The following is a 24,069-nucleotide window of genomic DNA, read 5'->3' as shown; positions in this document are numbered from 1 at the left end:
TTACCTTTTTCCAACATTCATTTTCCTTCCCTATTTCCGATACCTTGCCTGCTATTTCGGCGTCCGTTTACCCGAACGGTGTCGCTTTCCTACTTCCTACTTCCACCCTTAACCCTCTCTTCTTCTCCGATTTCCTTCTCTCTTCTCATCCGCCATTGTTGTCTGCTCTTCACTTTTATCCATGCTTTCTGTCTAATCTTACAAACGACAGTTATTAGTGCTTCTCCTCATTTTCGCGAGTTTCTGTATATTGGTGTTCGTGATTTTCAAAGTGCCTGAATTTGTTTTGGCGCTGCTTTTTAAGATAGATCGCGATTTCTCTCTCCTCCGCTGATCGAAGTCTCTCTTAATTGTTTTTATTAAATTTCGAATAGTTCATCTTCTCAGGTGATTTTTCTCAAAGAAAAAAAATTCTCCGATCTAGTTTAGAGTCGATTTATAACCGGGTTGATATTTGTATGTCATTAATTTCTGTGTATATTTTTTTTTTAGTTTTAATTTGAATTTGGGGTTGATTGATGTGTGATTTAGCTGCTGAGAAATGGCTGGGGAAACTGATAAGAATGTAGAAACTGTTGGTGAGAAATCAGCTATTGTTGCTGCCGGTGAAGAAAAACCCAAAGATGAGAAGAAATCAAAGGAAGGTTCAAAGAAGAAGGGGTTTTTCGCTTGGTTATGGAATGGGTTATTCGGGTCTCGAAACAACAATTTCGAGCAGAGACTGGAGCGAATTTCTAAGGAGGAAAAGATTGTTATCAATAGAATGAGGAGGAGAGCACAGAGTTGGGGAAGTGCGAAGCGGAATATTATTCTGTTTGCTATACTTTTGGAGGTGAGAATTTATTTGGGGCATATTAAATTGTGTTTTGGGCATGTTTTTGTATGATCATGTTTAGGAAACTTACTTTTTTGTTGATTTATGTGTGGTTATTCACGTTTCAATGCTTCAGATATTGGTTATTGTTTGTCTGTGTCCAACAATAACTGCGTAATTGATTGGTTTTTGGGGTTGGTTCTGTGTCATTTGTAGTTGACACTTGAAATCGCATCATTCCTAAGCTTTGCTAGAGTGGAGAATATAAAACTAATGTTTGCATTGATGTGAAGACTGAAGAGCTAAGGTTGAGAGATATGATATGCCTACTGTTATGATGCATTGATGCCATATAATTGTCTATTTTTTTAAGTATTATTGTTCATGGTTAGTCTTAGCATCGTGTAGATTGATCATTTGATTGTTATTGTGGTGTTGTTTTGTTTCAGCTTGTTGCTGTGGGTTATGCTATCATGACAGCAAGGATTGCAGAGAACTGGAAGATTCGAGCTTTTCGGGTTTTGCCAATGTTTCTTTTGCCTGCTTTATCCACTATCATATATTCAGGAATATCAAGCCTCGTAGCCATGCGTAAGTTTCATTATTCGGTAGCTAGAGGAGGACCTTGTGTCTCGTTTTTATTCATCAAAAGATTGAATCTAGTTGCCTTGATTGCCAAAACGGGGATCCGTATTTTGTTACAGTGCTCTTTCATCTGATTAAACCCTGGAAGCAGGGTTTTAATGTTGGTCAATGTGATAGTCTGATTTCCCCCCTGCCCTCAGGCCCTTATGGTACTTTATTGAATATAGACTGATATATGATTTTGCGGACAGTAGATCCCCCTTACATAAAACTTTTGTGACATGGCTGGACGCCTGGACTACTTATTCACTCTGTAGTATCCAAGACTGAAGTGATTATTGTCTTCCACCATATGACAATAACTTTAACGGTCTTAGTTTTAACACTTTAAGAAGCCACAAAACAAGGGTTTCATAAGAATGAGGCAAAGTGAGGCTGTGGAAGTTTCCCCTGCCCCTCTTCCTTGACGGCCATCTTCACCTTTGGTCATTTTAGCCGATGATTTTGACAACCACCGCAAAAACGGTCCGCACAAGAAGCCTAACTTCTTTTCTTTATTATCACTCTGTATTATATTCCATACTGCTTATATTATCATCATCTTCTTCTTCATCCAGCCTAAAAAAAAGCCACAAACAAAAAATGCTAGGATATATAACCACACTTTTTTTATAATTGAAATGAGATAATACAAGATATGTGGACAATTGGGTGACCAAGCCTTACCGGAGGCTCATTTTATAAGAAGACGCCTACTCGAAAATATTTCAAGTTGTGTAAAACATAGATTTATTTTGTTGTTTTGCTTATCAAGGCGCCAATCCAGCTATTTGAAGTGAAACTGTCCAACTGTGTTTGTGAACACAATTGTGCTAAAAAACTGTTTTACTTGGAATTCCTGGATAACTTCTAGTAAGAATTAAATTTTACTTTTTCCAGGGTATATGTATATTATGGTTTTGCAAAAGTGCACTGTACAAAGCCAAGCAACTAAATCAAACACAGTTCTGTTGCACTACCTGAATTCTAAATGTACCATTTTATATTCAACACAAATAACTACACTGTGATTGCACTATGCGACTCTTGTTTGTGACGTAGTGTACATGTAATAGTTCTTTTTAGAAAGCTTCGTTTCTGAAGGTTGTGATTAATGCAGTGGGTTTGTCCTGTGAATATTATAGATCGTTGCAAATTCAGAATGTGGGGTTTTGGAAGTGCAAGTAGAAAAATATGTTGTGGAGAAATGTCGAGATGGCGAATTTTTCTGGAGCCTCTGTCTAAGTCTAAGTAATTTGTTATGGGACAAAGTGATTTTTTAGCATCTTTGTGGGTGAAGGCAGCAGGGGGTTTAAAGGATGATTCATTTGGGGAGATTCAAAGGAAATAGATAAATCTGTATTAGCTTGTCTTCTTGCTCTACACTTTCTTTTGTTGATTAATATAACTTTTTTATCCTTATAGTAGTGGGTTATTTTTTTAGGCATTAATTGGATTTGTGAATGTCTCATCTAAGTCTAGGTCTCTAGGATGACTTCTTCCCTCATTGCTTTCTCCTTTTTGATTTGGATATTGAGGACTTGTTTTGAACGCATTTGTGTTCTGTATCCATTTAACGAGTTCAAGATTATGCGTAGTATTTCTTTTAGTGTGTGTCCCTCTCCATGAAACTTGTTGTTTAACAGTTTTCTTGGAGTTGCTCAATTTAGCGGGGGGAGTGGGAGACTTCTGCTGATTTCTTTTCACTCGTATTCGTTGCAGAATGAAGCTTTATTGCAGCAAGATTTTTTACTTTTTTGTTAAATGTTTCCGTATGCCTCTTGTTGATTTTGCATATGACACCTTCTATCCCACATAACTATCAAATCAACATGGCAATAAAAAAGTTTTGAAAAAAGTTATGTGACAAAAATTGTCTTGTATAGTTATTAAAATATATTGATTCTTTTTGTTTTATGTTCAAGTTAAACGAAGGGCCTTGTGGGTTAAATAAAACATAAATTTCTTGTAAATTAAATCAAAGGAAAATCTTAAAATAGAAAGTAGGAACATATATATGAGACAAAGAGCTTCATTTGGGTCAATATTCAATTTTAGTCCTTCAATTATCATAAATTGGGGCACCAAATATGGTGATGCTTCTCGCTCATCAGCAACCACATAGTTGGAAGAGGCAAGGTTTTTAAGGTTAGCTTGAGCCCCCTGAAACCAAACTCGCCTCAAGTGTTATACGTGCACATATATGAGTAAACATGTTTCCCTTTTTGTTCTGTTTTCTTGGCAAGTCTGTAGGTTTTAGCTCTCTGGGTATCAGAATAAGGTAGACTGATTGTATCAATGATATGAATTATTGCTGATGAATTTGAAGCTTGCCATCAGTGCTGGTGAAGAAAATTAGTAATTTTCAAGGCTAATTGTCATGTTGTTTGTAGGTTGGCTCTATCAAACTATATTTTCTAGCTAGTAAGTGCATTATTGCCTTTCCGTCGCCTTTTCTTTTTGTTCTGCGTGAACTTGGCTTTCCATCTTCAAGAAACTGGAAGGCTGTTGTTTCTGTTGCGAACAGGGGGATTCTTCTTTTTCCTACACGTCACTCTGTCACTTAAATTTTGTCTTACATAATTAAATGACGTGTCAACTAGGTCAATTGAGATGGTAACCTCAGAGATCGTTATAGTGTGCTTTGTTTCTTAGATTGTTCCTGGTAGCTAATTGACCCCCCTTTACGATTATGCATACAAGGCTATTTACATTCCCCCCCCCCCCCCCGACCGAACCCTGTCCTAGTTGTTTTTTATCCATTTACATTCCCCCCAACCCGAACTCGGTATGGCATGCTTCTTGTTTGTTTATTTATTTGGAAATCCAAGTATTAAATTATTACTTAGTACTATATAAATTTTGTTTATGTGTTTTATTTGAAGAATTATAAAAACAACTCTCTTATAAACCGATCAGGCTGAAATATATTAATTTCTAAATGAACTGAGATTGGAAAAATTGTGTGGTCAAACGTGAGTTTGACCAAGTTAAATGAGTTGAACATGAACAAGGTGAGTCTTAGCTCAGCCATGACACATTTAGCCCCCAAATGTGTATGTCACCTTTTATTGACGTCTTGCGTTGGCAATGTATGGAAAATAACATACTTAATAGCATTTTATCATTTTTGGGCCTTTGATCATAATGCTATCCTAGTTATCTGGTGGAACCATTTTGGATTAGCATTTAGAAGTGTTGACCAAAATGCAATTTTGCAAAATGGGATACGAGCAAGCAACATTATGCATTACCATTTTTGTTTAACAAACACCTTACCAAAAAATTATTTCTTTCTCATATAACCTACGGGCTTATTATTGCTAATGCCAATTCAGTAAGCTAATTGCCAAACATTTTGTTTGCATCTGTGACGCAGAACTATAGAAGAGATTTTGTAATCTTGTTAACCAATACTGAGATAGTAATCTGGAGTGTAGTACGGTGTGTATTGTGTGTTGCTGGTGTATCTTCTTTGCTTTTTATGCTTTGTATAAGAGTTGTAACCTTTCAAATTAAACTTGTAATGGTAATTTCATCAATATTTTGATTCTTATTGCAGGTGAGCGTAAAGATCACAAAACTTTGGAAAAACTTCAGACTGAGAGGCAATCGAAAATTGATGAACTTAAAGAGAGGACCAATTTTTACCTAACACAACAGCTTATTCAGGTAGGATTCTTGGGTAGAGTTCTAATGTTGACTTTGACTGATTCCTTGTTAGTTGACATGGGTTCCTTGAGAGTGGACCATGAGTCAAGCACAGGGTTACCTGATTCGTGGTTTGCTTCGTTACGAGTTTGGGTCCGCGATTCGTGGGTTGGGTGGTTTTAGGTTCGCAAGAGAAGTTGGAACTTTGTTTTCCTGGTTTTTTTTAGATTTCAAAATATCAGATATTATAAGATTTTTTATTTTAATACTCATACTCAAATAACAAGTATTCCCTTCCCAAATAAAAACTCCCAACATATTTTTTTCTTCCTCTTGCCTTCCCTGGCCTTTAATAGCTAAAACTAGGGTTCTGGATTCGGCACGACAATACCAGAGATTTAGTTCGCTAACCACAGCAAATGGGGTGCGGGGAAATCGGTTCGATAAGGCCGAACCGATTCGAGATTCGTGGGGGTAACGCTGCTCAAGTCTAAAACATATAAGGGTTTCTGATTTGGGAGGTTGCTTAATGAGTCCAATTATCTCTTTCAACCTTCAATGCTCTCTGATTCGCCAGAATTGTTACTATAAGTGGATTGGGGATAATGTGATACTCCCTCCGTCCCTTTTTGTTTGCCCCATTTTCTGTTTTGGACAGTCCCAAAAAGATTTCCCTCCTACTAAAAATGACCGTGAGGGCCATAATTTTACTCTCATGCAAAATACATGGTCTCACCATTTTTGTCTCTTCTAAATTTTACACAACCAAAAATTAACAAAGCAAAAAATGGCGTGGGGGCGAACAATTAGGGAAGGAGGGAGTATTAGATGATTGTAGGTCCCTTGGAAATTTGCAAAGCGTGTAGATTGTAGATAAAATGTTTGAACTTGCACCTTCTTGACTCAATGGTGCATTCCATTTTGTTTTCGGTTGAGCAATAGGAAATAGTGGCGGTGGAAATACAGCTTCACGACAACCAAAGGGAAACAATTGAGGTGGGGATAGGGTAGCGATTGATGATTTAGGAAGGAAAGAGAGTTGGGATGGAAAGTGAAGGGATGGTCGCCGAGGGGGAAATGACGGTGATGATCAGGTGGTAGTGGACATGGACGCTAGAAAAGCTGTTGAGATTATATTACTACACTATTATGTTGAAATCATTCTAGTCAATGCATGGAGCATAAAGTTTCTCCTCAATAGGGTTGTTTGTTTGTGAGAAGACACTTTGCCAACTTTTCTCAAAAAGGTAAATCTGGGAAATTCAGCTCTGCAACAAGTCACATCTATTACTTTCTACTAAAACAGACACCAGAAATAACACGTGTAACTTCTTGGTGAAAAAAATTTACGCCAAAACTTTTTTTTTTATTCATTTATTCAGTTCAATAATTTTTTATGGAAAATATTCAGTATTGACTAAAAACATTTCCTTCCCTAATTATTTGATCTTCAATAAAAAATTTCAATTGTAATTTTATTTCTCAAAAGATTATATTTGTAAAATCATAAAATATATCATAATTATAATCTGTCAATATCTTTAAATTTGTACTCCATACTATATTTTTGAACAATTTTTTGTTACTCAAATATTTTATAAAAAATGGTCACATAATAATTTTAAAATATCCGTGCATGCATGGGACCTAATGATGTGGAGTCTTCTTTAAGTAAGCCTATAACAACAGCAGAAGGCGACCTATGAGCGACAAACAATATTCTTAATTTTGCTTTGTGGTGCTCTAATTTGAGTACTAGTGGAGGGGTTTGGGGCGTATTTTGGGCCATGGTTTGGTGATGGCGGCTGATGCGGTGACTCCTTGGTGGCCTTTGGCAGGGAAGTGATGTGGAGTTTCCCCTTTTTTTCCTAACATCGTATCATTGTTGATACTACATAACAGGGGCATGGGAAAGACCAAAAGCAGAGAATAAAAGCTTCTTGGCTGCTTGCTTACCAGTTAATTCACGCTAAGATGATGGTGGTACTAGTGAATTGGTGATCAAAAGGTGTTGGGTAGGGGTAATATAGATGATCGCTTAGAGAGTTGAGAGAGAGGAAGAGAGGTTCGTATGCTTTGGATACAATTGTCTAGGGGACACAATGAAAACGAGTTTGAACAACGTTCCATGAACTAAATAAAGGAAAGTTAATTTTCCATTGCATTTTCCATTGGGAAACGTTTGCCATGGAAAACCATTTTCAGTTGAAAACATTGTGTCCAACCAAATGGAGCCTAAGTGAAAGGAGATTTTTAGCTTAAGCCTTGATGGAATGGGTAATAACTGACGCTTCACCTTTTGAAAAAATAGGAAAAAGGTAGTACATTTATTTATTTTGGGTGCGACCAGAAACGGTAATTTTTTTTTCTAATTCAGCAACAAAGTGTTGCTGCAGATCAGGAGTGTACTTATGGACGCTATGGTACTCGTTACTGGATTGCCAAGTGTTTGATGGTTTTAAATTGCAAATCGAGAACGTAAAGTTTTTTGTTCGGAATTTTGCAGGCAAAACTGCTAGAACTAACAAGTCTTTTAGGTGGTCAATTATACTGCAGAATCTTCTTTGTTATTTATGATACGGTAATGGACAGTGAGGTGAAGTAGAGAACTATTAATATCCTGAGCAGATTACTTATGAAGTTGTATTGCCATTTGATGATGGACTCTTGTTATTTCCTGTGTTTTCTGTTCATTTCACTCTTTCAACAACCCCAAATTTTCTTCAATGGCAGCGGTATGACACTGATCCCGCAGCTAAAGCAGCAGCAGCAGCAGTCTTGGCATCTAAATACACTGAAGGCACAGGATTGAAACTCTCTCTTAATGAGGAGTCTGAAGTTGATGCTGGAAAAAGCAGTGATGTTGAACTAGTCCAATCTCGTGGCCTTAGAAATAGGAAACAGCCACAAGGAAGAGCATCTAGCCCAGGAGGCACAATGATTCAGAATTCCGCTGAAACATCCCCACAAATGGGCAGTGAATATGACCAGCATAACCAACAGGTTTTTGTTGATCATTTTCAAGGTCAGGGAGCCACTGCATATAATAGTGGATGGTTGTCTCGAGTTGCAGCATTACTTGTCGGTGAGGATCCAACCCAATGTTATGCTCTTATATGTGGTAATTGCCGTATGCATAATGGTGAGTGGTTTCTGCTGATGTACATTTCTTTAACAAACCCTTTCTTCAGAATATAAAGACAGACGTATTCAATTATCTGTTTTTTTTGTTTAGGGCTTGCAAGTAAAGAAGATTTCCCGTATGTAACCTACATTTGCCCACACTGCCATGCTGTAAATGGGCCAAGGATCCAACAAGAACATGCTGTAAATGCTTTTGGCACTGATACTCCTAACATGGGTTCGGCAGTTTCAGTAGACAATGGCTGTATTACCAGCAGTGTTGATTCTCCACATGAAAACATGGTTGACCACTTTAATGCTGAAGTTGCTCCTACACCTGCTACAATTGGCGAGAAGACTGAAGTACCAGCAGAAGGTAATGAAAGTTGAAGACATGGATTGTTTTCTTTTTGTTTATGGATGAGAAAACATTTCCTGGTTGTTAGACTGGTTCATTTTCCGAGGCAAGGGTTGATAGGTCTGCTGGTTACGAATCTGTCTATAGTTTGGGGATTTGTGAAATCTGATTGTGGTTGTACTATTTGTACGCATAAAAATGTAGGATGTTTATGACTGCAATCAAGGTTTCTAGCCATTTTACTTGGCCATCCACTATAGGCCAGGAAACTGAAGTTTTCAATGTATCTAAGAGAGCATAATGATTACATGAAAATTAAGGAAATTTTGTATCACGTCAGCTGCATCCTGTATCATGACATTTGGAAAAGCATCATGTATGAATGACTTTTTGTATCAAGTCAGTTGCATCTTTACAATTTGGAAAAGCATCACGTATAAATGACTGCAATCGTTCTCCAAATTACTGGGTTCGACATTGTGTCTTTTTCTTGCAGTAGTTAATGGTTATTGACAGAGCTGGCTATTCATTTGCTGTCTTGCTAAAGGACGTTAGAACCAGCTGTGGGATTCAGTTTGTCAGCGACGAAACATGACTGAACAATCATATGACTAAACAATCTCAGTGCAAAAGAAGGTTCACAGGATATTGCATCAAACTGGTGCTACTGAAATTAGTAAATATCAAAGCCTTTCTTGCTGACTTTAGTAAATTTCAAAGGCCTTTCTTGCTAGACTGGTGCAACTGAATTGCACCACAATTGACATAAACTATTCTCAGAAATGCGCTGCTATAAGAATATTACCTTCGAACAATTCACCTACTGTAGTCTTGTATTCCAGACAGTTTCAATTATAGTAATCACATGTGAAGCAGATGATAGTGTACAAGGCTTTATTTGATACATCAAAGGTAAGGGAAGAGGGGAAAAAAATTAATTTATTTTCTATTATTTGATTTGAATAGAAGGAAATGATGGGAAAAGAAATACTCCGTAAAATTATTCGATGCGGAGTAGCTTAAATATTTTCTCTTTCCTTCCAAATCGGAAAGGAAGGAAAGTGAAGATTTATTAATGATATTCCCCTTCCATTTTCTTTCCTATCTCATCACATCCCAAGGGAGGAAGTCTTGGCCTCAAGTGGTTAGTACCAATATATAATATCTTAATACCAATGACACAAAATGACTTGCATGCAATCTTGCATTATTGGTATTAACATACTCCCTCCGTCCCTTAATACTCGCACCGGTGCAGAATTTAAGATACTGTTAAGTTGAGAAATAATATAATATTAGTTAAAATTTCCATTCATAAGACGGTACAAATATTAAGAGACAATCCGAAAAAGAAAACAATGCGATTATTAAGGAACGGAGAAAGTATTAGTATTGGTACTAAATTTTCAGTATTGATACTCGCTTGTGTCCATGTCCATATACTTGAGGTTTAGAAATCCTCCACAAAGGGCGTCAAATAAAAATGAAGCAAAAAGAGATTAATAATATGCAGAAACTTTACAGGTCAAACAACAAAATATCCAAAATAAATGTATCCCCCTTGAGATTTATGTAGCCAATCAAGCCATTACTAACAAACATGCACCTTCTTGCAGTAATACAAAATGGAACATAACAAAATAAAAAAATAAATTGATGAACTTGTACCGTAACCGTAACAGAATGAATCCATATAACTCGAACGGAATAACCTTTATTACTTTGTTAAATTTATATTAAAAGTCCACAAATATTTGTATTACACTCCTCTATCAGCATGAGCAAAATATACCAACTTCTTTCTTCTATCAGCTCTTCAATTCTCTACCGTTGAAATGCATCTCCAGCTCCATATTGATTAAACGAATCACCCCACCTAAATAACAAACACATTATCGACCCATCAAACAACGCACATAATAAGACACATGTTGACAAAATTACAAAGCCCTCAAACCAGGCCAAATCATTACAAGAAATTTTCTTAGGAAAGAAAGCTCTATTCCTGCTTAATCCTACAAAAATAGACCATATTTCAAAACTAAAATCTTTCAATTAAAATACAGGGTTTATCATTTGCATTCGAGTTTCCTAATTTCAAATAAAACATCAAAGTAATGCAATTCATGATAACTGATTAAGAAACAAAAATCAAAAAAGCAATTTGAAAACCTAGAGAAAAGGAGTTTAATTTGCTGGATATTTTAGGGGGGTAAAGCCTGCACTTCCGTCATAGCCGAAAGGCTCAGAAAGCAGGCAGTCTTCATCGCAAGAGAGGAGCCACCGGAAACGATTGTGCCGCCGTCTACTTAGCCGTGGGCAAAGCGGGTGGCTCAAATCGATACGGTGTTAAAACCCCAATCTGCTCAGATAAGATCAAGTAGTTTGAGGATGCGTTAGGGTTTCCGATTTCTTATATAGAACACCAGCTCCCCTCACCATAGGGTTATTTTGGTAATTGATCGTATTATTATTATCTCTGTTATTTTTTTTTGACGGGAACTATAAGGGAACTTGAGGTAATCTATATACGAAGTATATAGTAAATTTCCAAGGCAATCCATGTCATCTTTTCATGTGTCACGATTATTTGGTGTTTATGCCAAATTTCGTCTAGGAGCGACACTTGGCTTGGGTCGACACTAACTAAGTAATAAATGCAAAAAACGAATAAAGAGAGAGACGACACAAGGAGATGTTGACGCGGAAAACCCAGGAATAAAGTAAAAAATCGCGGATAGCTATGAGGCTATCAATCCACTAAGTATCCTAAGAAATAACTAAATAATTGTTTGTGCTTCATAAAGAATAAAATAAATTAATACAATGATTGCCTTAGAGACTGAAAATATAATGCTTGTTTGATCGCTTGAGAGCTTGAGTTAACTTGTGTCTTCTAACGTCGTTGCTCCTTGCTTATATATGCGAAACCCAACGGCATTGTTGGTTGAGAAGATCCCTAGAAGATAGGAACCCGTCAATGACCGTTGTCCCATGATCTTTGCCTTTCTTCAACAACTTCCGAGATCTTCGATAACTTACAAGACTTATTCTGTTTATATGACGATGTAGCAATTCTTGGGCCTTGGGCTTGGATCTTGACCTATCTTCACTTAGTCGCCTGTTTGTTGTCGCTGGTCACTTGTCGCCTGTCTTCTGTCGCCTATACCTCGTCGCCTGATGCTACGTCCGACCTGTTTACTCGACACGACGTCACCTGTGACACGACAGTACATGGTCGACACGACATACGTCAAAGCAGTTATGTCGTTAGTCCAAAAAGTGGGATAACAGTTTGTGTGGCAGAGGGAACAGATCTTTGGGGCATGCTTTGTTGATGTCGGTGAAGTCGATGCAAACTCTCCATTTCCCGTTCTTTTTGCTGACGACGACGACATTTGGTAACTAGTCTGGATACTTAACCTCTCTGATTTTCCCCGAATCTATTAATTTCTGAACCTCTTCATCTATGATCTTATTTCTTTCAGGCGCGAACTTTCGTCGTTTCTATTTTACTGGCTTAAAGTTGGGGTCGACGTTGAGCTTGTGGGTGATGACGTCCGGGCTAATTCTTGTCATGTCCTCATGCGACCAGGCGAAGCAATCCAAGTTTTCTCTTAGGAACGCTACTATCTGACTTATGATGTTGTTAGGCAGTGACACCCCGATCCTTACGACTTGGTCTGGCTTTGTTGGGTCTAATACTATTTCATCGATCTATTGGTCGTCCGGTTCATCTGCTGTCGACCCTGGCTGTAATTGCTAGATGGATGATTTTGATGGTTTCAGTGCGGTTTCATAGCATTTCTTCGCGTCTCTTTGTTGTCCTTTGATCTCCATGACACCCCATTTGGTCGGGAATTTGATTGATTGGTGGTATGTTGATGGCACTGCTTTCATTTTGTAGATCCATGGTCTCCCTAAGATGACGTTGTATGCTGATGGGCAGTCGACGACGTTGAACTTAGTCACGATGTTGACACCTTCTGCGTATGTGGGCAATGATATCTCACCCACTGCTCACAACGATTCTCCACTGAACCCTACTAAGACTGTTGATCTCCTGACGATGTTCTTTTCCTCGAGCCCATTTCCTGTAGGGCCTCCAAGAACAGTACGTTTGCCGAGCTGCTGTTGTCGATCAATATCCTTTTGATTAGAGCGTTGCCTATTCGGAGCGATATTACAAATCCGTCATGATGTTCCTGCTGTGCGTCCACTGAATCTGAGTCGTCGAAGGTGATTGACATTGCTGCTAAGGATTTGTCGAGTGCGATCTCATCCTCGGTCTGCCCCTCTTTGACGGCTCCAGATTCTGCCCTGTTAATCTTTTTAGCTGCAGAAGAGGTTAGTCCACAAATATCTGAACCACCAGAAATATGTTAGGTTATGATACATATAAATGAATATAAATCATGCGGAAAAACCATAAAATCCAGGATTCCAAATTAATTGCCACATAACAATTAGCATAATTTAGGATGCATACTCTTTGTAGCGTGCCCTCCCTTGCTGCGCCCGAACCGAACAAGAACAAGTCTTTAGGACTCCAAGTGTCGTCCCTCCGTAGAAAGTCCACAGCACGTCCGGATCCGCCTTAGGTTTGACTAACTAGAATCGTCCCAAAGGTACTATGTATTTTCGGTATTCAAATAGATGACTGAATTTTATGCCTAAAACTCTCTTGAATACTTGGAAAACTCGTTATAAATTGTGAGCATTAATCACCTATTTACAGGGTATGGAAAAGGTATTGGAATCCTACTAGGAAACGAATTAATTATTTTGAATTTAATTTAAACTCTATTAATTAATTAATTTATCTAGTAGATATAGGAATTTAATCTTAAAAGAATCCTACATGGTTTAGGTTTCGTACGTAAGCACAAACACACACGAGCATGACCCGCATGCGCGCAGGCCACGCCCGCGCATCCGCAAAGCCCACGAAGCTGCCATTGTGCTCGCAGCCTAGGCGCGCGTGGGCCTGGCCTTGCGCTTGGCATGGCGTGGCCTTGGGCTGTTTGTGTGGTGCGCTATGCTTGCTGGACGTGAGCCTGACTTCGTGTTGGGCCTTCGTCTAGAAAGCTCGTCCGATGCTAATTCGTACGACGCGCTTCCGATTATTTTCCCGATTCCGGAATTCATTTCCAATGCGAACAATATTTAACATTTCCGATTCCGGAATTAATTTCCGTTTCGGACGAATATTTAATATTTCCGTTTCCGGAATTATTTTCCGATTCCGATAATATTTCCGATTCCGACAATATTTCCGTTTCCGGCAATATTTTAGATTCCGGCAATATTTCCATTTCCGATAATATTTTCCGATACGTACCATGTTTCCGTTTCCGGCAACATCTACGACTTGGATAATATTTATATTTCCGATACGATCCATATTTCCGTTTCCGGCAATATCACCGTTTCCGGAGTATTCATTATTTGCCTTTGACGATCTCAGCTCCCACTGAAACCAAGATCCGTCGATTCCGAATATCCATAGATGGAGCATTTAATGCCATTAAATACTTGATCCGTTTACGTACTATTTGTGTGACCCTACGGGTTCAATCAAGAGTAAGCTGTGGATTAATATCATTATTCCACTTGAACTGAAGCGGCCTCTAGCTAGGCATACAGTTCACTTGATCTCACTGAATTATTAACTTGTATAATTAATACCGAACCGCATTTATTAGACTTACCATTAAATGCATATTTGGACCAAGGGCATTATTTCCTTCAGTCTCCCACTTGTCCTTAGGGACAAGTGTGCATTTCCTAATTCCTTTGTCGCTCGATGCTTGCTCTTGAACATAAGGTAAGAGTTGTCATCCTTATTATGTCCAGAGGTGTTTCTCGGTTTCAGAGTTCAACTGATCAAATAAACAGATAATCATAGCCTATGATCCATCTGAGCACGGCCATGCATTTTGCAGTTTCTAGCTCTCCGAGTGGCCTTGTACAACTTTCAGCATCTCATCCCGATTTATGGGAGGACAATCCCAATCTTACGATCTTGAGATTAGACTTCGTTTGATAGGTGATTACCCGAGCGTTGCCTTTATAGCCTCCTTTTACGGTGCGACGGTTGACAACGTCAAAGTAAGCAGTTCTCAAACAAGTAATCTCAAATCACTCAGGTATTGAGGATTAGTGTCTAATAATTTTAATGAAATTTACTTATGACAAATTTTCATCTCTTACAGTAAAGTTTCATAGGTCTGTCAGATACTAGTCTTCTGATAGGTGTATTTTCCGTCGTTGATAGAAAATAACCTATGCAAACAATATTAATAAAACCACTCAACTACCGGCTAGCGGTAAGCAAAGGGATCGTCCCAAAGAAACGGTGGTTATTGAGTTTGAAAGTCAATCTAGTTCGAACAAGGATTTGGTTTTGAATTGTCACTTTTAAGAATCTAAAAAACTAAGAATTATGCTAAATTGAATCAAGAAAGGGAAACGTTAGGGAGTCGGGGATAGGCTAGGGAAACCGGGGGAAATGAATTCAACTATCTAGCAATGGTGATCATGCAACGAAATGGTGATTAGGCAAATGGCATCTAAAGACGAACCCGCCACCTCTCGGATAGGGAACGCTAAGCGTCTAATCCACGGAAGAGCTCTCGCCTAATCCTAGATTAAACTAACTAGCATATAATAGGTACCGCCAATTGATCACACAAGACAGGCCCACAATCTCTCGCCAAACCTATCCTATGGTTCCAATGTGAATCTAATCGAATAACATTTGCAACTACCACTCAACTAGCATGGATATCCTATCATCAAATCATATTTAATCACATGAATCAACCAACAATCAATCAACAATTTCCCCTAATTAAGCCCCTAGATTCTCCCCTTAACCTAACCTAATTCTACTCACTAGCTATTCTAGAAATCAAGCAATCCATTAATTCTAAACTAGCAAGCATGAAATTGAAGGAGTAGGAGAAGAGAATTAAGAGTTCAATTGCACAATCAAATCACAAATTGAAAATCAAAGTAACTTCAATCAATGAAATCATGAATTCAAGAAATTAAGGAATTGAAGAACAATCAACAACAAAGCAAGAGCAAGAATTAAGAAACTAAGAATTAAATTGCAAGAAAAAGAGAAGAGTTGAAGGAATTACATAATTGATGCTTGAAAATCAATGAGTTTCTCTCTCTTGAGCACTAGCTTGAAGAGCAAAAATATCTAAAAACCTCCTAAAATCTATTTCTGAAATTAATTGTTAATGAAAATAAAGAAAATTCTATTTATACTAATCCCCAAAAATAAAATATTTAAACTCGAAAACTGAATCCCGCGCAGCTGTGCGAACGGGCATACCCAGCTGCGATCGCACCAGTGCGATCGTGTTGTGCTCCATGCGAACGAGCTCAGCGACGATTCTCCTCCTTCGTGCCGTGCGATCGTGCTCAGCAACCGTGCGATCGCACGGTTCTGACTTGGCCAAATCTTCACAAATCCTCATGTGCTCGCACAGGAATTCAGTGCGAGCCCACCGAAATTCCGTGCGAGCGGGCTCCTCTGTGGTGCGATCGCACAAATTCACTCAAAGTTCCTGCATCGATTTTCCAGATTCGTGCGAACGAGCTCCTCTATGGTGCGATCGCACAAATTCCCATATAGTTCCTGCATCAATTTACCAAATTTGTGCGAACACACACTCCTAGGGCACGAGCACACAAACCTGCTTGACTTTGGAGGCAACTTTGCTGACCCGTGCAAACGCACATATATTCCGTGCGATCGCACGGGCCCTGTTCGAGCAATACTCAGCCTTTTCCCATCATTTTCAACATTTTTACCTGAAAAGTACAAAGATGGAATAAGGGGATAAAAATGCAACAAAACTACGCAAAACTATCAAAAAGCTTAATAAAATTCTATAAAAACCTAGGCTTAGAGCGACATAAATGCCGCTCATCAAACTCCCCCAAGCTAAGCGTTTGCTAGTCTCTAGCAAACAAAACTCAACTAGGGAAGAATGAGCAACTAATCAAGTTCTAAAAATTTACCAAAACCAAAATCTAGCAAATCTAATCAAGGCAAGACTAAAAATGGAAAACACAAACCAAGAAAAGAAAGAAAGAAAAGAAGAAGAAAAGAAAAGAGAAGAAAAGAAATTAAACTACAAAATCCAAGATGAGGGCCTTATTATGGAACAAGTGTAGAAGAACACTAATATTACTAATCAAATAAATGAGTACACGCTAACTAATGTCCTAAACCGAGTGAAAGATTCGAGCATCAAGAAAAGCGAACTAAGGGCAAGCACTAGTCAATCCCCCTACATCCGGGCATACCACGTCAAATCTCTAGATCTTATCTACCCTTGAGAATAGCGTCTCAAGACACCGCAAAGGCGCCAGAAAATCAATAATAGGCTACCCGGCATCTTAGCATGACAACCTTGTTCCTTAAGCTTGACCAAACCCTCCCTCCACCGACAATGACTCAACTCTAAAGGGTCAAGAGGGCTTTTAGGGCGTAACGTAGGCTAGGGGTAAGGTGTGGAACAAATTTGGTAATTTGGTGCTCATACCTAAAGTGAAGCGCAATGATAGAACTCAACTCAAGCAAAACGAACCAAATACAAATTCATACCACTTATTTGGGGTACCCCCAAGCTTATTCAACAACTATTCTAAACTACAACTCTTTTGCACTTTTCTTGATTTGATTTTCTCTCTTTTTTTTTTGTTTCAAATGAAACTTTTCATGCCTTGTTTTTCTCTATTTTTGGCTTTTTCAAAACTTAACTCTCTTTTTGCTTTTGCAACAATTATTCACTATATACAACATTCTTCCAAAACTTTTCCATTCACACCAAACAACATTCATTCCTCAACTTTGCATAATCAATCCAAAACAACAAGCATCATAACTTTAAGCTTCACTATCACTTCTAAGGGTGAAAACAAAACAAAGGCTATTAGGCTTGTAATGTGCTCATAAGAAATGAAGGGTCAAGGCTCAAATGGCTAGAAAAGGGCCAAATGCAAACAAAAACATATGAGAAAAAAATAAGAAAATAAAGTCCTAAACTAAAAAGAAAATAGTCACCGAAAGAAGTGCCTCTATCGTCCCCTAAAGTAGTTCGGTCGCGGTCTCGGGAAGGAAATGGTCAAACTCAGGAGACAAGAAAGTCAATGCTAAGGATCCACGCCACTCAATATATGAAAATGTGTTTGGGCTTATTTGTTTGAACATGAACCTAACAAGGGAGAAAATACCATTCTCTCCGGCTTCAAATCACTAGAGAAATCGACACCATCTTACCACAAGCCAAGAGTTTATGACGCATGCTACCCATAGTTCAACCAACTTTCTTGACACCAAATCCTAGACTCGACCCAAGACATTAAGAACCGTGTAAAAATCTACCAATTAGGAATAAAAGCACTCTAATCTACAAGTTCCAAATTTATATGCCCCAATCAAGAATATTGCCTAACAAAACCTATAAAAACTTGCCTTGACAAAAAGGAAATCAAAACAAAAGAAAAAGGAAGAAAATAAGAAAACACACCCAAAAGGGAAACAAAAAGAAACAAACAAAACAAACAAAAAGAAAAGAAACTAAAATCAAACTAAATCAATCTAAAAACAAAGAAACAAGCACATAATGGTATGATTCATAGCAATGAGCATCAACAAGTAGCCAACCACACAACAAAACTCCCCCCAAGCTAGAATTAGGCCATGTCCTCACGGCCTAAAACCAAGCAAGGAGGGGCACAGCTACCCATCCAACCAAATGCCCCAACATGATGTATGCCCGTCCCCCAAAGTATGCAATAGAGTTAGAAGGATGTTACCGGAATTGTCGTGGGAGCAAGTCCCGCAAAGAGCCGTTAAAACCCGAACAAACTCACCAAAATAAAGACGGACAAGGCATAAGGTGGAAAGTGTGAACCCGCCGCGATGAAACATACCAAAACAATGCTCAAAAGCAAGCAAGGAAGGAAAAAAAAACAAAAACAAAAAAAAAAGTTAGTAGACAAGGGCCAAATGGCCAAAACACACCAAAAGTACCATCATAGACTCAACATCATCATATGTACAACCACACGAAGTGGCAAGAAGACCATCAACACCAACAAGCTTCAAAAGATCCCTAAGCAAACCCCCACTTCGCGTTTCTCCCCTAAGCTAATCGCAAGCATACCATCACATCAAGGTGGGGAAGAAATGGAGTGAATCCTAAGAAGAAGGACATGGGGCATGCACCTTACCCTTCGAATCATAACGCCTCCAATAGTCATCCCGCTCAAGGCGATGAGCAAGAGCCTCATCGGCGGTGAACGGGGTGGAATTGTAGGTGGGGTCCACATCGGGCCCCGAAGCATCGGTATAAGGCGGCCAACTATATTCGGGTCGAAGGGGGTAATTTCCATGGGGTGGCTCTCCTCGGGGACCATCCCAACCTCCCGTGTACCCCCTAGGCCACCCGGTGAAATCCTCGAGCCAACCATCTGGCCGATCCACCGGTGGGGAAGTGGGATACATGGGGTCACTGCGGTAGTCACTCACGCCCATCATGGTATAATCATAAGGCGGAAAAGAGGGAGGAGTGACACCGGGTTGGGATGGACCCGTCCAATATGGGTAGGTGGGTGTACGATCCTCATTCCAACTAGGGATGGGCCCTTGTTGGGGAGGGTGATAAGGATAATTGACATAGGGGGAAAAGTCCCCTTTGTCAACATGGAAGTCGTACACCCGCCTACCGTAGTAGGACGAGTCATAATCGGGATAAGAATCCCCCGTGCGGCTCCCTCGAGGAGAAAGAGAAGCCAAGGTATGAGCTTGGCTCTCTTGCCCTTGCAAGATAGCCGCAAGGGTAGATTGCAAGCCATGGAAATCAAAAGGAGAAGAGGAGAAGGACGTACCACCCTCATTAGGGGAAGGCTCTGAGATAGGAGGAGGACCACGAGGAGGAGACTCCGGAGCGGGTTGAGGAGGAGGAAACTGTTGTGCTTGGGAAATGAATTGAGGATCGTGGGGAAGCAAATACCGGACGTCGGGAGTCCAAGAAGTGATGGTAGGATTGGGGAGGATGCACCAATCTCGTTGCTTCACCGTCCAAATATACCTATCATCATTGGTGGCCTTGATCCACTTGGCATTGGAGAGAGTCCTCAAGTCAAGGAACTCCCCTCCGGGAACCTCATCCAACTCATCTAGGGTGTGCTCATAAGGATCACCGGGGAGTGCCCTCAAGAGAAGAGTGAGCATCCCACCTAAAAGAATATCCCCACTAGTTGATTGCCCGTCCCGATGCTCAATTATCCGGGTGATCAAAAGCTGCCCAAAATCCAAGATCCCTTCATCCTTTTCAGAAGCTAGCCATAGTGCCCCAAGTTCCGGACTCGACAAGGATCCGGTGGCCCCTTTTGCAAAGACCGCGTATAGGATCATGCGGTTCAAGTAACGGATGGCGAGGTGATGAAAAGAAGATGACTTCGCCGAGGAGGAAATGAACTTCCTCTCCTCTCCAGTAAGCTCTCCCCAGCAAATATTCTCATCATAAGAAGCCGCACACTCCGCCATCGGGTTAACGACACGACCCCGGTTTGGGTTGATAGTGAAGAAATCATTGATCTCTTCGTCGGTGAGCACATGTTGATTATTGAATGCTTGAAAATGAAGCTCGACCGACTCTTTCCCATTCTCATGAACTCGGCTCCTCCTAGCCGAGGCAAGAAACTCGAGAGTGACTCTCCTATATGTCTTGGCACTCATCCCCACAAACTCCTCGAGATCGAGCCCCTCAATCAAAGTGTTAAGATCCTTCTCAAACCCCAAAGTTTGAACGGTCTTCTTGTCATAGAATTTTGTCGGGCGGATGTTCCGCTTAGACAATTCCTTAAAGTAAGTCCAAGACCGTTTCTCCAGAAATGAACTTCCGTAAGTCTCGAAGGCCGGAGGGGTGATAGCCTTGCGCTTGCTCGGTTGGGAGTTAGGTCCCTTACACAAGCAAGAAAAGAAACACAATCCAAAACAAAAGGGAAAACTAAGTTAGTCAAAAGGCTACATTCTACCATTAGAACTATCACAAACAAGTACCAATTCACCAGTTAAGTTCAATGTGAACAAGAGTACTTCAAACAATCCTTATCAACCAAAAACAACAACCCAACTAGAATTCCACCAAAATTTCACCAACAATCTACCAATAGACTAGTCTTTACAAATATTAACAATGAAACATGCATAGCAAGTCTAGACTATCAAGGAATAAACACAAAAACAAACATGCAAATCCAAACAATCAAAATTAAAAATTTCAGAATTTCACCCAAATAATATGAACAATGAGCCTAAATGTAAAGAAAAATGGAGAAGAAAGGGAAAGATATCGTCACCCACTAGCAAAGGAGGAAGACAAGATCACCCAAAAGCAAACTCCAAAGCTCCAATTGCAACAAAGAATCACAAAATCAAAGTTCACACAAACCCTAGAAATTGGGGTTTTTTTTGAGAAAAAATCTGAAATTATTGGTCTTGGAGAGAGGGAAGAAGATGAATTTCTGAATGTGAGTGATTTAGAGTGAAATGTGTGAGTGAGATTGAGTAGGAAATGGAAGTTGAGGAGTTTGAGTAGAGAGAAAAGTGGAGAGATGGTGAAGAAATGAAAAATAAAAGTAAGAAATGAAAAAGAAGAGGGGCGTGTTTCCTGATAAACACGATCGCAGAACCGGGTTGCCCGACCCGTGCGAGCGCACGAAATTTCCGTGCGATCGCACGGTTCGAGCTCGATCGCACAGAATGCAAGCACGATCGCACGAACTGCTGGGGAGCTACTGTCTCAAATTACCAGTTTGTGCGACCGCACGAATCAGCTGTGCGATCACACAGAACTGGAATAATGTCTTTTGGCCTTGCTCGACTAATGCACCCCCATCTCATCATATTTATTATATAAAAAGAAAAGAAAAATAATATGAAAACAAAAATTAATGAACAAAAACAAATTAGGACAAAGGTTAGACAACCGGGTTGCCTCCCGGGTAGCGCTCGTTAAACGTCATTAGCTTGACGGACCCTCCCCCAAAAAGGTCAAGAGGGGTCGAACACAACCAACCTAAGGTCAACACTAGTCAACATGTATTTCTTTGCCCCTTTGGGAACAAAGATCTTACCGACATCACCATTCAAGAGGCGGAAACCAAATAATCCACCAACATGCCCCTCCTCGGGACTCGATGGACTCTTAGCTGACTTCTTGGCTTTCTTAGCCGATCCATGAAACACTTTGGAGGGTTTAGCTCCATTATCATCATCAACATGCATTTCAAATATCTCGGGGATGGTGACAACATCATCAAGCTCATCCCCAAGCGCCTTTGGGACTCCATGGACATTCTTGTCATCAAAAGAGGACCTAACAAGCTCATTAGCACACTTAGAAACATGAAAATTGTTAGAAAAATTAGCACAAGAGTGATTGTTCTCAACACAAGCAAGAGTGTCAATTTTCATGCAACTTTTCATTTTAGAGCAACAATGTTCATCAATTGCAAGCTTGAAACTAGCCTTGGCGTCTCCCGCTTTCAAAGTGATTAGTCCTTTTTGCACATCGATAAGAGCACCCGCGGTGGCCAAAAATGGCCTCCCCAAGATAATGGGGGTATGGGCATCCTCATCAATGTCCAAGACGAAGAAATCCACAAGGAAAGTAAGCTCGCCAACAACTAGGGGAACATCCTCTACCTTGCCAATAGGATACTTGACCGAACGGTCGGCAAGTTGCAAGGTGATGTTGGTTGGGACAAGATATTCAACGTCAAGCTTGGAAAACACCGAATAAGGTAGTATACTAATGCTAGCACCCAAATCACACAAGGCATTGCTTATTTCAAGCTTCTTAATAGCACAAGGGATAGAAAAGCGTCCCGGGTCTTTGAGTTTGGGTGGCGTTTTGTTAAGAATGATAGCACTACAATTTTCGGTGAGGTTCACCGTCTCCTTTACGTCAAGATCTCGCTTCCCATTCAAGATTTCCTTGAGAAATCTCGTATAAGAAGGCATTTGTTTCAAAGCATCCGTAAAGGGGATAGTGACATACAATTGTCGAAGAATCACAAGAAATTTTGCGAATTGCACATCCCATTTATGTCTATGGGGATAGGGGAAAAAGGAGTTGGGAGAGGAGGAAGAGGAGTCTCCTTCGACTTATCACCATCACTCATGTCGTCGACACGAGACTTCTCTTCCGCATCATCACGGTCCGAGGACTCATTTCCCATAGAACTCTCACCCCTAGAGCTAGGAGCTTCAACATGCGTAGCACTATCATCTAAGGTCTTCCCACTCCTTGTCACAATGGAATACAATTGCTTAGGAGGTTGACCTTGGGGTGGGAGACTTGTATGCACTTGTTGCTCTTTGATAGTGCTGGCTAGTTGAGCAAGTTGGGTCTCAATCATCTTCAAGTGAGTGTTGGATTGTTTGAATCCATCCTCAAACTCGACATTCTTCTTGGCTTGCGCCCCCACAAACGACTCCATGAGAGCCTCAAGATTAGACTTAAGAGGCGGGAGTGGTGGAGGTGCAACGCCATAACCACTAAGGTTTGCTTGATATTGGTTGCCAAAGGTCCTTGGTCCATTGAATCCGGGAGGTGGTAATTGAGATGCACCATAAGGACCTCCCGAGTTCAAAGGATAACCCCCATTTGAGGCACCCCTAAATTTCCCATAAGAGTAGTTATAACCCCCTCCACCTTGATGGTTGGGATTATAACTCCCTTGGTTGTATTGGCCTTGATTGCCAAAACCTTGAGATTGACCATAGGGCACTTGGCTTTGATCGCATTGTGCTCTATAGCCACCTCGATTTTGGCTATCATACCCACTTCCTTGGCCATAGCCTTGGTGGGGACCATACATGGAGGGCCCTCTAGGTTGCCTAGCAAAATTAAGATTGTTAGGGTTATCATTCCTAGACCTCTCATTGATGGCATTAGCACACTCTACATCAAACTCTCCTTCATACGAAGGGCCATAATCCACAAATGACAAGTTATGAACTAAGGGGCATGCATCGGGGGAATGACTATAGTCTTGGCAATTTTCGCAATAGAATGTGGCCGGAGGCATTGAGCCATAAGAACTAACCTTGCCCTTCCCCTTAGAGAGAAGAGTGGCCGAGGGAGGAGGGATTGTAGACGGTGATGGCTGTTGGCTCGGTGTGTTTTCGAGCTTCTCCAAGCACGAGGCAAGCTTCTCTATCATCCGTGCTTGCTCTATGGCGTACACCGAACCCTTACCATCTTCACTCCTACCTTTCCCATCATAATTCCTTGTGCCTACATGCCAAGATTGGTAGTTTTGAACTACATCCTCAATGATTTCCTCTATTTGATCCTCAGTTTTATTCATAATGGGGCCTCCCGCGCCCGCATCAAGACTTGTCTTCGAACTTGGACTCAACCCCAAGTAGAATGTTTGGAGCAACAACCATTTAGGA

The 24,069-nt window shown here is 40.2% G+C and overlaps 1 protein-coding gene and 1 long non-coding RNA gene across 2 annotated transcripts; one reads left to right on the top strand and one right to left on the bottom strand.

The window, feature by feature from the left end:
- Nucleotides 1-8,969, top strand: LOC110804840 (uncharacterized protein At2g24330). Its single transcript, XM_022010445.2, has 6 exons — nucleotides 1-387; nucleotides 532-832; nucleotides 1,264-1,405; nucleotides 5,001-5,110; nucleotides 7,823-8,231; nucleotides 8,325-8,969. The coding sequence occupies exons 2-6, from the start codon at nucleotides 542-544 to the stop codon at nucleotides 8,600-8,602; spliced, it is 1,230 nt and encodes a 409-aa protein (XP_021866137.1). The 5' UTR covers nucleotides 1-387; nucleotides 532-541; the 3' UTR covers nucleotides 8,603-8,969.
- A 1,141-nt stretch (nucleotides 8,970-10,110) lies between these two features.
- Nucleotides 10,111-11,055, bottom strand: LOC110804841 (uncharacterized). Its single transcript, XR_002537838.2, has 2 exons — nucleotides 10,743-11,055; nucleotides 10,111-10,446 (listed from the first exon to the last, which is right to left on the bottom strand). It is a non-coding gene; the product is annotated as an uncharacterized lncRNA (long non-coding RNA).
- Nucleotides 11,056-24,069: the final 13,014 nt, after the last annotated feature.

Source organism: Spinacia oleracea, chromosome 1, assembly GCF_020520425.1.
Source record: "Spinacia oleracea cultivar Varoflay chromosome 1, BTI_SOV_V1, whole genome shotgun sequence".
Taxonomy (NCBI): Eukaryota; Viridiplantae; Streptophyta; class Magnoliopsida; order Caryophyllales; family Amaranthaceae; genus Spinacia; species Spinacia oleracea.
Note: the sequence above shows the minus strand (reverse complement) of the source record. Positions and strands in the feature narration are given on the sequence as shown.

Coding starts and splice junctions, on each gene's coding strand:
- LOC110804840 (XM_022010445.2), top strand. CDS start 542: ATGGCTGGGGAAACTGATAAGAATGTAGAAACTGTTGGTGAGAAATCA. Junction 833..1,263: donor TGTTTGCTATACTTTTGGAG/GTGAGAATTTAT, acceptor GTTTTGTTTCAG/CTTGTTGCTGTGGGTTATGC. Junction 1,406..5,000: donor ATCAAGCCTCGTAGCCATGC/GTAAGTTTCATT, acceptor TTCTTATTGCAG/GTGAGCGTAAAGATCACAAA.